General features: G+C 44.1%; 1 protein-coding gene across 1 annotated transcript in view; it reads left to right on the top strand.

Annotated features, from left to right (window-relative positions):
- LOC309545676 (uncharacterized protein) overlaps positions 1–15,525 on the top strand; it is a 155,620-nt gene that overhangs the window by 94,900 nt on the left and 45,195 nt on the right. The window contains exons 15-17 of the mRNA XM_082244953.1: positions 2,872–3,361; positions 5,459–5,733; positions 5,884–6,033. Of these exons, the coding sequence (XP_082101079.1) occupies positions 2,872–3,361; positions 5,459–5,733; positions 5,884–6,033 (915 nt within the window). The remainder of the gene's footprint in view (positions 1–2,871; positions 3,362–5,458; positions 5,734–5,883; positions 6,034–15,525) is intronic.

Here is a 15,525-nt window from a genome sequence, read left to right as displayed (position 1 = left end):
TAGACATCAAGGATGCCTATCTTCATGTTCCCATTTACGCAGGATACCAGCGGTTTCTGCGCTTTGCTGTGGGAGAGGACCATTATCAGTTTGTGGCGTTACCCTTTGGTCTCGCTTCTGCTACCCAGGTTTTCACAAAGGTTTTGGCCCCAGTTCTGGTGGTGTTGCGGCAGCGGGGCATATCGGTCCTGGACGACCTCCTCCTCTGTGCGGAGTCTCCGCAGGCTCAGTGTCATACGCAGACTCTCCAAAAGGAGATTCTTCTCAAATGGAACCGGAATCCCGATTCCCTGGACAATCGGATCCGACTGAGCGAGCGGACCAGGGAGTCTCTGGTTTGGTGGCTTCGGTCTCCGATGCTCAGTCAGGGGAAGTCCTTTCTTCCGATCTATTGGACGATTGTCACCACGGATGCCAGTCTATCCGGATGGGGAGGGATTCTCGACAGCCTCTCTGCTCAGGGGCTCTGGTCCCTGGAAGAATCCAGGTGGCCGATAAATGTGTTGGAACTGAGAGCGATCAGGTTTTGCCTGGTTCAGTGGACCGAGCATCTTCGGGGCTGCCCGGCTCAGATTCATTTGGACAATGCCATGGGTTGGGGCACCCCGGATGTGGATCTGTTGGCATCTCGGCTCAACAGGAAGGTGCAGAGGTTTGTAGCCCGCCCCCGCGATCCTCTGGCGGAAGCCACAGACGCACTGGTTGCTCCGTGGGGGCAGTATCAGCTGCTGTATGCTTTTCCTCCTCTCAAGTTGCTGCTGAAACTTCTTCGCAGAATAGAGGCGGAGGGAATTCGAGTCATCCTTGTGGCTCCGAACTGGCCTCGTCGGGCCAGGTACGCCGACTTGGTCAGGCTGGTCGCGGACGCTCTCTGGCTACTTCCTATCAGGGAGGATCTGCTGTCTCAGGGACTGATCTTCCATCCTGCTTGGCTGTTGAGAGCCAGGTGCTGAAGGACAGGGTTTTGTCTGTTTCAGTTATTCCTACTCTGATTAACGCAAGGAAAGCGACTTCCAGAAAGATCTATTATCGCACATGGTAGTCTTATATCGCGTGGTGTGAGTCCCTCGGGGTTCCTCCACGTTCTTACTCGGTGGCTCGGATATTGGCCTTCCTGCAACGGGGGGTTGAGCAGAAGCTGGCCTTGAGCACTATCAAGGGTCAGGTTTCAGCATTGGCGATCTTCTTGCAGAGGCCACTGGCTACTCATTCCTTGGTGCGGAATTTCATCCAGGGGGTGCGGCACCTGGCTCCGCCGGTGCGCGCGCCCTTGCCGCCCTGGGATCTTAATTTGGTGTTGTCGGTTCTCCAGAAACCTCCCTTTGAAAATATTAGGGAGATTCCCTTGCTTACCTTATCCCAGAAGGTGGCCTTTTTGGTGGCTATCACTTCTGCACACAGGGTGTCGGAACTGGCTGCGTTGTCCTGTCTTTCCCCCTATCTGGTGGTTCATAGGGATAAGGTGGTTCTTCGTCCGAATCCATCCTTCCTTCCTAAGGTGGTTTCCGACTTTCACTTGAATGAGGATATTGTGTTACCTTCCCTGTGTCCTAAGCCCAGATATCCTTGGGAGTTTGCGTTACACTCCTTGGATGTGGTTCGGGCGATCAGGGTGTACTTGGCTACTACTGACTCTTTTCGTAAGGCTGATTCATTTTTTGTGATCACGGATGGACCTAGAAAGGGGTTGCCTGCGTCTGCCGCGACTATCTCCAGATGGATCAGACAGATGGTGGTGCAGGCTTATTCTATTAAGGGTCGGGTTCCTCCGTTCCCTGTTAAGGCGCACTCTACTCGGGCTCTTAGTGCTTCCTGGGCCTTCCGCCATCAGGCGTCGGTGCTTCTGGTTTGCAAGGCGGCTACCTGGTCGTCGGTGCATACCTTTACAAAATTTTATAAGATTGATGTGCTGGCATCGGCGGATGCCTCTTTTGGCCGCAAGGTTTTGCAGGCTGCTGTTTGAGGGGACCTTTGGTCTACCTCGGGGGTTTTGTTTTTTCAGGTGGGTCTCATCTTCTTGTTTCGATGAGTCCTCTGTTCTTCTGGTTGGCTCTGTTTTGGCCTTCTGGATTGGATTTTATTTCTGTTATCCCACCCCTCATTTATGGCACTGCTTTGGGACGTCCCTACGGATATCAAGATATCAGTCCTGCGTCTGTCAATGAGCGACAGAGAAAACTGGATTTTTGACTTACCGTAAAATCCTTTTCTCTTAAGCTCATTGACAGACGCAGTACCCGCCCCTCTATTTTGAGTTGGGTTGGTATGAGTCTCTGACACTGCTTTGTTACATAACTGACATCCTGTGGCAGGGAGAGAGAGGATATACCCCCTGGGACTGCCCATGGGTGTGGCCAGAACTTTTTTCCTGCCTAGTGTCCTACTCCTGTAGGGGGCAGTATAACCCTACGGATATCAAGATATCAGTCCTGCGTCTGTCAATGAGCTTAAGAGAAAAGGATTTTACGGTAAGTCAAAAATCCAGTTTTTTCATTGCAGCAACGCAGTACAGTGGTAAAAAAAATTGAAAAAAAAAACACTACTTGGTCTCTCACTGCTGGAGGTTCTTTGGAAATAAGTGGGAGCTTTTTTTGTGATGGAGTCTGCTTTTATCACCATTGACAGCTAAGACATGTTATGGAGGGGTGATCATGCAGAGTCTATATTTTGAAATCCTCCATATGTGTATAGCTTGTGGATAAATGGGAGCCTCATAAAACAGTATACATTTTTATTTTCAGAGACAGCGTTGCTTTTCTGAAATTGGATTTATTTGATATATTGTGCCTGGGTTAGATGTAAACTGTCTTTTCCAGAGTTGGTCTTTAAGTTGCTCTTTTTTTTTTTGCTTCTTTTTCTTTCATGGCTTAGGAAAGAGATAAGGAAGGTGCCCCCCCAAGTCTTTTCAAAGGGCCCGGTGTCATGACTGCAGCAACCTTCCCTCCTTCTGGTGAATCTGATGAAATTCATGCCAGCAGCTTGAGGAGCAAAGCGTTTGATCTTCCTATAAAGGATTTGGAGTCGCACAAGATCAGCACGATCGCTTCTGAACAGCAGAATACCGATGGTTTAAAAAGAGCCTTCCTGTTGGAAAAGAAAGGAGCTGGTAACGAGTGCTCAGCATCAGATTCCAGCAAAAGTAGAAAAAGTAGTGCAAGTAAAAAATCCAAAGAATCATCTAGTGGAAAGGATAGAAGGCAATCTTCAAAAAATAAACCTTCCGTGGGCTCACACAAGGTTTGTTCTGAAGAAGCTGGGCATCAAAACGGTCACAAAAGTTTGCCTTTTTCTGATGTCAGTGTTCAAGAATCAGATGTCCCAGAAAACCTTCACTCCACCAGCAACAGCCGCAGTGCTTTCGATTGAGCCACAAACCTTGACTTACCGTATCAAGTTTTTTTTTTCCTCTTTTGCTGAAATTGTTTAAAAATGAATGAGCCATGCTAAAATGCTGAAGCCATGCCCATATTTGCCCCACAGCAGTTAATATTCTCTCCAGGAAAATAAAAAAGTGAAAAATTACCATTTTAAACAGCTGATATGAAAAAGTTGGAAAAATAAATGGATGCAGAGTACAGATTTAACTGGCATTGTCATAGGGTTAATAAGGCTACTTGATGGCTTTTGTTTTTAACCACTTAAGCCCCGGAATATTTTACCCCCATTCCGACCAGGGTTTTTTTTCGATTCGGCACTGCGTGACTTTAATGGACAATTGCGCGGTCGTGCGATGCTGTACCTTAACGAATTTGACGTCCTTTTTTTTCCACAAACATAGCTTTCTTTTGGTGGTATTTGATCACCTGTGCGATTTTTTACTTTTTGCGCTATAAACAAAAAAAGCGTCAATTTTGCAAAAATAACAATATTTTTCACATCTTTTTATATGAAATTCCCCAAAAAAAATGTAAAAATCTAAATTTTTTTAGCCAATTTGTTTTCTGCTACATATGTTTGGTAAAAAAAAAAATCGCAAAAAGCGTATTTTGATTGGTTTGCGCAAAAGTTATTGCGTTTACTAACTAAGGGAAAGATTTCTGTCATTTTTGGTGTTGTTTTTTTTTTAACGCGTAATGGCGGCGATCTGCGATTTTTTTTTTTTTGCGGTACTGCGACATTGCGGCGGACAGATCGGACCCTTGACTGACTTTTTTGACACTTTTGGGGTTACCAGTGACATTACTGCAGTAATCAGTGCTATACATATGCACTGTTACTGCAAAATTACACTGGCAGGGAAGGGGTTAACTTTATTGGGGAAGGAGGGGTTAAGTGTGTCCCTAGGGGCGTGCTTCTTACTGTGATTGGACATGGCTACTAGTGTAGGAACAGTGATCACCATTCCTACACAGGGGAGAATGACAGGCGGCTTGTTTACACCAGCCGCCTGCCTTCCTCCCTTCACGGAAGACGATCGCGAGTGACCGGCGGACATCGGGTCCGCCGTTAACACGCACGAACTTCCCAGGGAACGAGCCGGGGTGGGCGCGCGCTCGCCCGCTATTGGCTCACAAGCAACTGACAGGCTAGTGACGTATATATACATCACTTTGCCTGGCCGGGGCTGACTGCCGCAGTATATGTACTTGCGGCGGTCGGCAACCGGTTAAAAACATGACACAAGCCAAAGTGATTTTTTTCAGCAAGCCTTTTTGATTTTTTTTCTACTTGCAAACATTTTTGATCTAGTCATGATTGGAAGACAATTTGTATTTTTTAAATATTTATTACAGTGTTTTATTACATATTTTTGTTAAGGTTTGTAAATAAAATTATTTATATAATTTATTGTCTGTGCTATCACATTGCTTTAATTTTATTAATTTTAAGGAAGTGTGGTTTATTTTATTCATATAGCATCAACATACCCTAAATGTTTCCCTTGCCCTCTCCATGACATATTGTAATGATACAATATCTCTACGCCCCTCCAAATTTTAGAGTTCAGGTGTTTCCAGTCAAAAGTACTGTTCATGGTAGAGCATACAAAGAAAGGTATTTTACACAATGTAACAACCGCCCACTTCCTAATTTGTGGCAACAATTTGGGGAAGGGATTTTTCTGTTTCAGTTTGACTGTGCCCCATTTGAGTTTGGTGTGTAGGATCTTGAGTGATTTGCACGGACCACAGCCCTATTAAACAGTTTTGGGATGAATTGGAGATCAGATTGCAAGCTGGGCATTTTGATCCAACACTAGTGCTGACCTCACAAAGGCTTTTTTAGCTTAATAGGCACAATTTTCACCAGACACACTTTACCAATCTTGTGAAAAGCTTGCCCAGAAGACTTGAGGCTGGTGTTGCCACAAAAGAGTGTCTGAGGTGACTACATATTATTAGCCATGGTTTTGGTTTTGAATCACCATGCGGCGGGTGGGGGAGGATGAAGGTGGAGGCTCTGAGGCCTACACCATGTGCTCAAGCTGCAATGGACCCTGGGCTTGTCCCTATGCAAGGGGAGTTCTTACCAGCCTTCCAGGATTTAGTGGTGAATAGACTTCACAGTATTACAAAGGAGGAACAGAAGCTTGCTGTCCTGAAAGCAGATTTCAGGAAAAATAAATCTTTGCACAGTAAGACTTGGAGCAGTAAGAGGGAAGGCTCCAAGCTGAAGTCTCTGGAGGACGCATTAAAAAAGCAGAAGTTGGAAGCCTCTCTGAAGGAAAGCAGCATTGTGTTCAAAGAGAAGTATGAGAATGAGGAGAGATTCCAACAGATGGAGAGTGCCAGTGTGAGTACCAGCCAGAGGGTGAATGCCACAGCAATGGCAACAGTACGGATGGGGGGGGGTAAGGAAGTGGCTTTACATGGTGGCCCCAGTACTACCTCTGTCTCAGGATCTGTTGTGTCTGAGTGCGTATCTGCCCCAATCCTTCCCCAGCAGCCTGGGCCCTCTCATGAGGAGGTTGAGGAAAATGGCTTATTGCTGCAAGTCATTGCGGAAACAGAATCTCCCTTGAGTTGCAGCAAGTTTCAGTTTTCCACTGACTCATCAGATGAAGATGAGGAGGAGGATGTCATCCCTCAGCCTGTAAGGGAGCCTTACAAAAGTGGACAAATTTTTATTTGAGAAGTCTGATCGAAATGGCGGCAATGCTACAGTGTCTGCAGATGGTGGACATGCTGGAACTGTTTCAGTTCAGAAAAATGCTGGCGAAGTATGTCAATGGATCCTTGCAATCAGCAAGGAATGCAGAAGGAGATAGCGAGAAGCCAAACAAAGAAGGAGCAGGTGTCCCACATGGACACTAAAACCGCAGAGGAGGAGTGCTGTATGGACACAAAACCCACAGGACAGGAGTGCCACATGAACACTAAGACTGCGGAGCAGGAGTGCCGTATGGACGTTAATACAGCTGGTGTTTTTTCTAAACCGAAAACTTTACCTAATAGCAGGACTGCTGGTAATTATGGTACTTCTGGGACTATGGTGAGCGGGACTGCAGTGCTGGAGGGAAGGAGGGAGGATCAGGTGGTGGGTAATTTACCAAATCTAATTGCAGAGGTCCTAGGCAGCCACTAAATGTGTCTAAAACCCTTAATTCTGTGCTATATTACCTGGGTAAGAGTTATGCTAGGGCTCCATCGAGTCATGTTCATGCTGCTGCTAGAAGGGAGCCAGTTGTGGGACTTGCACCTATCGCACCTTCTTCCTTTAAACACAGGAATGTGGTACAGCTCAGGTGGGAAGGAGGAGGTATTCCACCTATCAGGAAGGCTGCTGTGGATAGGATGGTAGCCATGGGATTTAAGGCAGAGGATATTAATGCACTCATCAGTCCAGCAGGTTCCTATGAATATGAGGGTGTGTTTAGGTGGAGGTTAGGGCTTTGTTGTGCATTATAATAATAATAATAATAATAATATATATACCTTGGTTTGTATATTTGGTTCTGTTTGTTTTCTGGAAAAAAAGCTAGTTTGTTTTTTTTATGCTGAAGTAAGCTACTTTTTGTTTGTTTATATATAATTTATTCTATATATATGTAAATATGTTTTTATTATGTTTTATGTTTGTAAGATTTTTAATAAACAGAAATGTATATATTATTAGCCATGGGTTTGGAATGTAAATGTATACAAGCTTGTATAGGTGTGATGGGCAAGTGTTTACAAACTTTTGGCCATATAGTGTATATCAGCACTCAAATTTTCCACTCGCCTGCTTGCATTTTGCGAGTGGAAAATTATTTAGGGCGAGTGTGGGGCTGCTCCAGGAGTTGCTCAGGGGAAGAGAGGAGAGGAAGAGGAAAGCCGGCCAGCCAATGGACTGGATAATCACAGAGCGCGGATCATCCCACTGTAACAGCTTTAATTTTAACTGCCGGGCGCTCGCCGACACACACATTCCCGCCTCCTAGCCTGGCTTCTTTTATAGACAGAACACCTGGCCAACCAGGACGTGTGATGTCTATCAAGGGAGCCAGGCTAGGAGGCAGGACTGTGTGTGTCGGCGAGCGCCCAGCAATTACAATTAAAGCTATTACAGTGGGATGATCCGCGCTCTGTCATTATCCGGCCAGCTTTCCTCTTCCTCTCTCTCTCTCTTCCCCTGCACTGGTCAGTGCATTCATGGGCACAGTTGAAGCTGCATTGTCGGGCACAGATAAAGCTGCATTGATGGGCACAGGTGAAACTGCATTGTCGGGCACAGGTAAAGCTGCATTGTCGGGCTCAGGTAAAGCTGCATTGACGGGCACAGGTGAAGCAGCATTGACGGGCATGGGTGAAACTGCACTGAGGGGTACCGGTGAGGTTGCATCGACGTGCACGGGTGAGGTTGCATTGGCGTGCATGGGTGAGGTTGCATTGACGTGCATGGGCGAGGCTGCATTGATGGACATGGGTGAGACTGCATTGATGGGCACAGGGGAGGCTGCATTGATGGGCACTGATCAGGCTTCACTGATAAGCTTTATTGATGATAGTCACTGATAGGCTGCATTGATGGGCACTGAAAACGTTGTTATTAATATTTATTTTTGTAACTTCTGCATTAATGCAAAAACATTTAACAGTGTAATTTTATGAGATAATTTATGAGGGCGTGTTTAGGGGTGGGGCAGGGTAGTAGTTGGGTGGGGCAACTGGTGGCAAGTAACCCTTAAGGCCTGGCTAGTAGCTCAGGACTTGAAATTTTGAGCCCTGGTGTATATACAGATAAGCTGAACCGCTTCGTTATTAGTTATTTCAGACAGCAGGGTCATTGTGGATTGTGGCATTGTTTTTTTTATAGTTTAAAGGGTAAGTTCACCTTTACAGAAAATCTGTAAGGTGAACTTACACTGGACCCCCCCCCCCCCCGGTCCTGCTGACCTGGAGTCCCGCGATCACCCGTTGGGAGACTTCAGATTGCTGCTTTATCGGTCCAGGGATTTGAAATCCCCATGGCTTAATCCCATAAACATACCTCTCTGCATGTACGGATAGGAGACATCCTAATTGGTTGGCACTGTCACATGGACGGCGCTGACAAATTTAGAACCCGCCTAGCCTATCTTGTCAGCGCTGGAGAAAAGGAGAGAAAGTCATGGGGATTTCAAATCCCCAGACCGGTAAAGTGGCGACCCGATGTCTCACAGCGGGTGATTGCGGGACTCCAGGTCAGTGGGACCGGGGGGGGAGGGGGGGGGGGAGAAGAAGGGGGTCCAGTGTAGGTTCACACTACAGGTTTTCTGTAAAGGTGAACTTACACTTTAAAGTGTTACTAAACCTTTTTTGTATTATTATAAAATAACAAACATGCCTATACTTGCCTTCTCTGTGCAATAGTTTCACACAGAGCAGCCCAGATCCCATGGGGGCACCCGTGTGTGCCAACAGACCCAGCAGCGTGACTCGGAGCGAGCACAGACAGCGGGACTCGCCCCGCCCCCCCCTCCTGCTTCCATGTCACAGCTTTTGATTGACAGTAGCGGGAGCCAATTGCTCCTGCTGCTGTCAAACTGTCTAATGAGGAGGGAGACAGCAGCGGTAGCCGCTGCACTCGTGCACATCGCTAGATCCGATCTGGTTCAGGTAAGAAAAATGGGGGGTCTGGGGGGAGCTGCAGCACAGAAGGTGTAGCTGCTGACTTAATTTTCACTTAAGAGACTGGAGCTTCTCTTTTAAGGCTTTAGATCCACTTTAAATAGAGAAAACACTTTATAGCCCATAGAGCAGCTAACTAGTACTGATAAAGAAGCTGAGTTGTTGTTTTTTTTTTTTTTTTTGTAAAATCCATTCTATGATTTTTTTGCATATAGACACATGGAGATAATGGGTCTGCTTTTTTGCTGTTTTATAAATGCTTAGTGGCTGCAGGCTGATTGGTATACAGTGGTTCTTTAAAAGAATTTGTTTTCACACAGATAGCCAAAGTTATGTAATGCAAGTTAAATTGGTCAAGCAATAATCTGGCAATTGTGGGAAGAAAGGAGCACCTCAATGGGGTCCCATATAAATAGGAAAAGATCAACTGACAAGGAGGGGCTGAAAATTTTTCGGCCTGATTTAAGAAGGAAATTAACTAGAGCAACAAAACGTACCTACTACTCTACATATTCTCCCTTAAGTTCAACACATTTAGCACATTGTGTCTCCAATTTCTTAAACCCTTCCAAAATTAAGTCTGCTCTAAAAACCGCTCTTAAGCCTCGTACACACGCAACGATTATCGGCCGACCAATTGTCCGACTTTTCTACTTCAGAAGTGATGTCATGTGTTGGTTTGTTTTCTTTGTGTTTTTTTCTTCACTGATCATGCCCAGACTTGCTCATCAGATTTTTCCCTGTCGAAATCAGTACTGACTGCACGAAAATCGGCCGTTGTGTTGACGGCCAACAAAAATTTTATAGTCTGCACACCAGATTTTTTTCGGCCGAAAAGTCGGAGTTGGTTTTTGGAAGCATCATACTAACAAGCCGAAAATCGGCAGATCGGACGTTGGCCGAAAATTCCCTGCCAATTTTCGACGCGTGTGTACGGGACTTTATGCTGCTATGACTTCTGATTTCATCAAGTGTATGTCCTTTTAGTGTCTTTTTAAAGTTAGGAAATAGTTGGATAGAGCAAGATCTTGTGAATAGGGTGGATGCAGGGCTGGCCCATGACATTGTGCTGCCTGGGTCGAAGAATTAAATGCTACCCCCCAACCCCCCCTACCCCCCAAAAAAAAAAAATTAATTTAAATTTATCAGGAAGTCTGATTTACATGCAACAGCATCTTGTCTAGAGGTGGCTAATGTCAGAGAGAGATCTCGGTCCCTCCCACTGTAACCCAAAGATGGAGTAGGAAAGCGGCAGGGAGTCACATGACCGGCCTAAAGAGATCTGAAAAAAGGTATTTGCAGGCTTCATTTTTAACAAACACTTACACGGTGTGTTATGGCAGCATAAAAAAGAGAGGCTGGCAGTGAATATTTTTAAAGGTTACACTCACTTTAAAGAGCCGCTTCTGCTGTCCCTCTCAAAGTTCCGCCTGGGTTCAATGGTTCCAGCCCTGGGTGGATGGTCTATGAACTAAAACCTAAGGGCTAGTTCACACCACAAAAACGTCCTCCAGATCCATTTAAGATGCGTAACTGCATGAACGTTTTTGATGCGCTTTCAGATGCCTTTTTTTTTCTTATTTTTTCCTGTTTTTTTTTTTTTTTTCTTACACTGAACTGCAGTACAGTGCATTTTTGATGCATGTAGGTGCATTCTGGTACATTTTCTATGCCTTTTTTTACCGTGTTCCAGTACAGTTCTGTGCATGAAAAATGCAGCATGTTCTACTTTTTTTTTTTTTCTGGAACCAGAACGCACTGGAACTGCAAGCACTGGTGTGAACTATGCCATTGAACCATGTAACCTACTTTCTATGCATTTTAGATGCAGAAAAAGCACTGGAACGCAAGTGGTGTAAACTAGCCCTAAATCCTATAAAACAGCTAGTGTCTTGCCTGCTTTGTGTCATGGTGCATTGTCCTGCAAAATCAAAACACCTTTCCGCAGCTTTCCTCTCTGCTTTTCTATCAATGCTGCTCCTACTTTGTTCAGCAAGTCACAATAGTAATATGCAGTAACTGAGTGGCCCTTCTAAAGATAGCTTTATAGTATAATACTGTCCTTATCCTAAAAAATTAAGGCTATGACTTTGCTGACTTCTGAATCTTGAATTTTTGTGGGCCACGGAGAACTTGAGTGCCATCGCTGTCAGGAATGTTGTTTTGGTGTCAGGATCATAGTGGTGTAACCATTTTTCATCAACAGTCATTCCAAATAGCACTTGATCTCTGAAATGCTGCAAAATCAACTTGTTTTCACTCTTTCAAGGTTTTGGTCAGCATTCTAACATTTTGGTACCCACTTGGCTGAAATCTTGTTCATATCCAAATCATGAATTACTGTATGAGCCCCCACATGTTCCTTGGTCATCTGTAGAGAATCAGCATTTTTTTTTTTTCAAAATCCAGATTTTGAAAATTGCACACAATTGACATTTTCAGGAGAATATGCTGTGATAGGTCTTCCAGCTCTTGTGCCATCTTTGGTCAAGAATTTGCCACGCTGAAAGTTTGCACACGATTTCTTCACCAATGAATTCGATGGGCTCTGGTCATCCAGTGTTTTCCATCCTATGCTTATGGATTTCCTTTGGCGTTTTCTTCTGCAGGAAGAGAAAATTCATGATGCCTCGTAGCTCAGTGCTTTTGAATCCCGCCATGGTTTATTCCATACCTGCAGCAATTGAGAAAATAGAGTTCTAATCTTCCAAATTGGCATAATATCATATGAAATATCACTATTTACAACTACAATAACAAAATTGGTGTTACATTTTGGTACAGCCATTTTGTTGTAGCCCATATCCTGGAAATAAGCCAGCATGTAGGAGGATAAACTTTTGGGAGCATTTCTGCTGGCTTAATAGGTGACAGAAAAGGCCTACATTTGTATTACACTGTTCCAAATATAAAATATTGTTTCTTTTAATAATGAGACCCCTTGTCTGCATGAGCCAGTTTATTTAAATGATGAACTTCACTTTTAAGAAAACATCTGGGATTTTACTGATCGTATTAAGAACCAGCAAACTGTGGTTAGACATGAATGCACAATCTGGCTGCCAGATGAATGTGCATCTTTGTGCCTGGGAAAGGTTCCAGCGCTAGCTTGCCTAAGAGGGGAAAACAATATGGAGAAGTCTTGGAAATCCAGACCAAATGATTATTTCCTCCAGGGGGCTTGGACAGGGGTAAATGTTGGTCTAGAGGTTGGGGGTAATCCACAACATCATATTAATCCCTTATCTAACTGTAGGAGTTGGGTGAACATTCACAAAAGCATTTGGAAACTCTCATAACCTAATTTTTTAACCACTTCTGGACCGGAATGTTTTACCCCCTTAATGACCAGGCCTTTTTTTGTGATACGGCACTGCATTATTTTAACTGACAATTGCGCAGTCGTGCGACACTGTATCTAAATAAAATGTATGTCCCTTTTTCCCACAAATAGAGCTTTCTTTTGGTGGTATTTGATCACCTCTGCAATTTTTATTTTTTGCGCTAAAAAACAAAAAAGCGACAATTCTGAAAAAAATATATATATTTTTTACTTTTTGCTATATAACATTCCCAATACAAATAATTTAAAAATCCATTTTTTTCATCATTATAGGCCAATATGTATTCTGCTACATAATTTTGGTAAAAAAATCCCAATAAGTGTATATTGATTGGTTTGCACAAAAGTTATTGCGTCTACAAACTAGGGGAAAGATTTATGTCAATTAATTTATTTATTACTAGTAATTGTCGACGATCAGCGATTTTTAGGGGGACTGCAACATTGCAGCGGACAGATCAGACATTAACTGACATTTTTGACACTTTTGGGGGACCAGTGACATTACTACTGTAATCAGTGCTAAAAATCTGACGATTACTGTACTAATGACACTGATACTGGGGGGTACTTTCTAACTGTGTGGGGGATAGGCTTGCTGCATCAACACAGAGACCTGTGTTCCTAAATAAGAGAAACACAGGATCCCTGTGTTCATTACTGACAGAAGAGCTGTCTGCTGTGTTTACAATGGCAGACCGGCGTTCTGTCTCCACGGGGAGCGATTGCGGGCCAATCGGCGCCCTGTGGCTAATTGGCACGCGCAGCTCCTCTAGTGGTCCCGGGAAGCAGCGTACATGTACATAGTTTCGGGGGATAGAGCCGACCTGCCGGAGTAAAACTACGGCGGCTGATCGGCAAATGGTTAATTTACATCTTACAAATTATGCAGATATACCTTAGTAAGCATGTTCCTTATAGACCTCCAAATAAAAAAAAATAGCTTGAGTCTAGCAGGCTAACCCGAAATGTACTTAAAAAAGGTTTGCTATTATTTCTAGATAGCAGTTTTTGTGAATGGTTGAACTCTGTTTTTTACTTTCCACTGAGTCTGCAACTCTGTACTGTATTTAGGTAATATTTAACCTTTAGCTAAAGGTACAATTAAGTACTTGGAAGTTTAGAAACAAAGCCAAGTGGAGTTCATTTAGGTCATGTCTGTCTGTGCACATACACCACGTGATTCTCACCTACACATGAGATAAAGACAAAGGCGTACATAGAACCTTTAGGGTCATGGTGCAAGGAATCATGAAGGGCCCCCCTGACTCCCCCCCCTCCACCTGAGCCCCGGGCTTCCAGTTCTGAGAGGGCATCCATGGACATCTTCCCAGAACCCCGATCAGCTGATCAGATCAAAGTAAAGGGCCAATCGCAGCACCCCTTTACTATGTGATCAGCTGATCACATTTAAACAGACTTGCCTGTTATCGGCAGTCCTTTCCTCCCACGCTGTGTCTGTGTGAGGAAAGGAGAGCCGTTAACCGACAAGACTGTCAGTGCATTAGTTACACTGATAATCAGGGCACTGATTATCAGTGCAGCCCCATCAGTGCCACCTATCTGTGCTCATCAATGCCGCCTATCCGTGCCCCCTCATCAGTTAGTAGGGCTCTGGGCCTTCCTCAGCTGGTATATAACCCCCCTCTCTGCTCTAGGTAATCAGTTTTAATCTGTCTAGAAGACAGTGACTCAGGCCTATTCTATTAAAGGTCAGGTTCCACCTTTCCCTGTCACAGCGCATTCTACTCGGACGCTGAGTGTTTCTTGGGCCTTCCTTCATCAGGCTTCAATATCGCAAGTTTGCAAGGCGGCCACTTGGTCGTTCGTGCATACCTTCACAAAATTCTATAAGGTAGATACTTGGCATCTGTGGATGCTTATTTGGCTGCAAAGTTTTGAAGGCTGCTGTTTAAGAGGGGCTGTTCCCTCTTGGGTGCTTTTTTCTTTAAACCTTTATTTTTCAGACAGGGCTCCTGTGTCCTGGTTAAGGGCTCTTATGTTTAGTCTTGGGTTATTTTACCCACCCCTCATTTTCCTTTTGCCACTGCTTTTGGATGTCCAAGTAGTTATGATTTATAGAGGGGTGTGTACGTCAATGAACGAAAGAGAAAATGGTATTTTTGTACTTACTGTAAAATCCATTTCTCTGAGTTCAACGACGGACACAGCACCCACCCCTCTATGGAGTTCTGATACTTCTAATACTGCTTGCTACTAAACTGATTACTTAGAGCAGAGAGGGGGGTTATATACCAGCTGAGGACGGCCCATGGGCATAGCCAGTTGTTGTTTGGTCTGCCTAGTCCTACTCCTGGAGGAGGCAATATAACCCAGTAGTTATGATTTATGGTGCACTGTGTCTGTCGATGAACTATATTTTACGGTAAGTACAAAAATGCCATTATTGCTATTGAGAGTTTACCCTTATTCTGTCTTTTCAGCAAAACCATGCTGGAGCAAAAGTGCAAGGATAATGAGCTAAAAAAGGAAATGGAAAGCCCGCTCGCCTCCCCAGCTCATGGCCTTTGGTTATAAAATTGAACTTTACCTCTCGAGCATTACAAAGCTGACACGGATATTTTTAAACTATGTCAAATGTTCAAATAGGACCTTTGCTCAATTGAAAGAGTAGTAAATCTGGTGATGAGAAATTTACCGTTGACCTATAATGGGGCCTTCACTTGTCCATTTATAATTTGCATACGCAGACATGTATACTTATACAGTAAATGCCACTTAATTGTAACTGCTAAATTGCAATTGCAAAATCTAATAAAGGCATAATAAAAAAACATGAGCAGTCTCTACTATAGATTATTGACACACTTGAAAAATCTTTTGCTTTGGACTTGTCTATGCTAAAGCTTTCATGGTTGGGAGGGTCCTAGAATATTTATATTCTATTGAAATTGCATGTGGCCAAGGGCCATTTGTATTTGTTCCTTATTGTAATTGTCCTGTGGCACTTGAGCTGATGTCCAGGCCGTGAATTTAAGCATATATGTATGTACTTGTCTGGAAGACTCTCATTGTACCTGGTAAAACTTCAGTAAAAGAACATTGAACAAGAAGAAAAACACATGCAGAGCAAGGTAGCAAGTTTATCTGACTTTTCTTTACTTCCCCGCTGTGCTGTACAGCACCTGG

Source organism: Pelophylax lessonae (genome assembly GCF_965119305.1).
Source record: "Pelophylax lessonae genome assembly, chromosome: 1".
Classification (NCBI taxonomy): Eukaryota; Metazoa; Chordata; class Amphibia; order Anura; family Ranidae; genus Pelophylax; species Pelophylax lessonae.
Note: the sequence above shows the minus strand (reverse complement) of the source record. Positions and strands in the feature narration are given on the sequence as shown.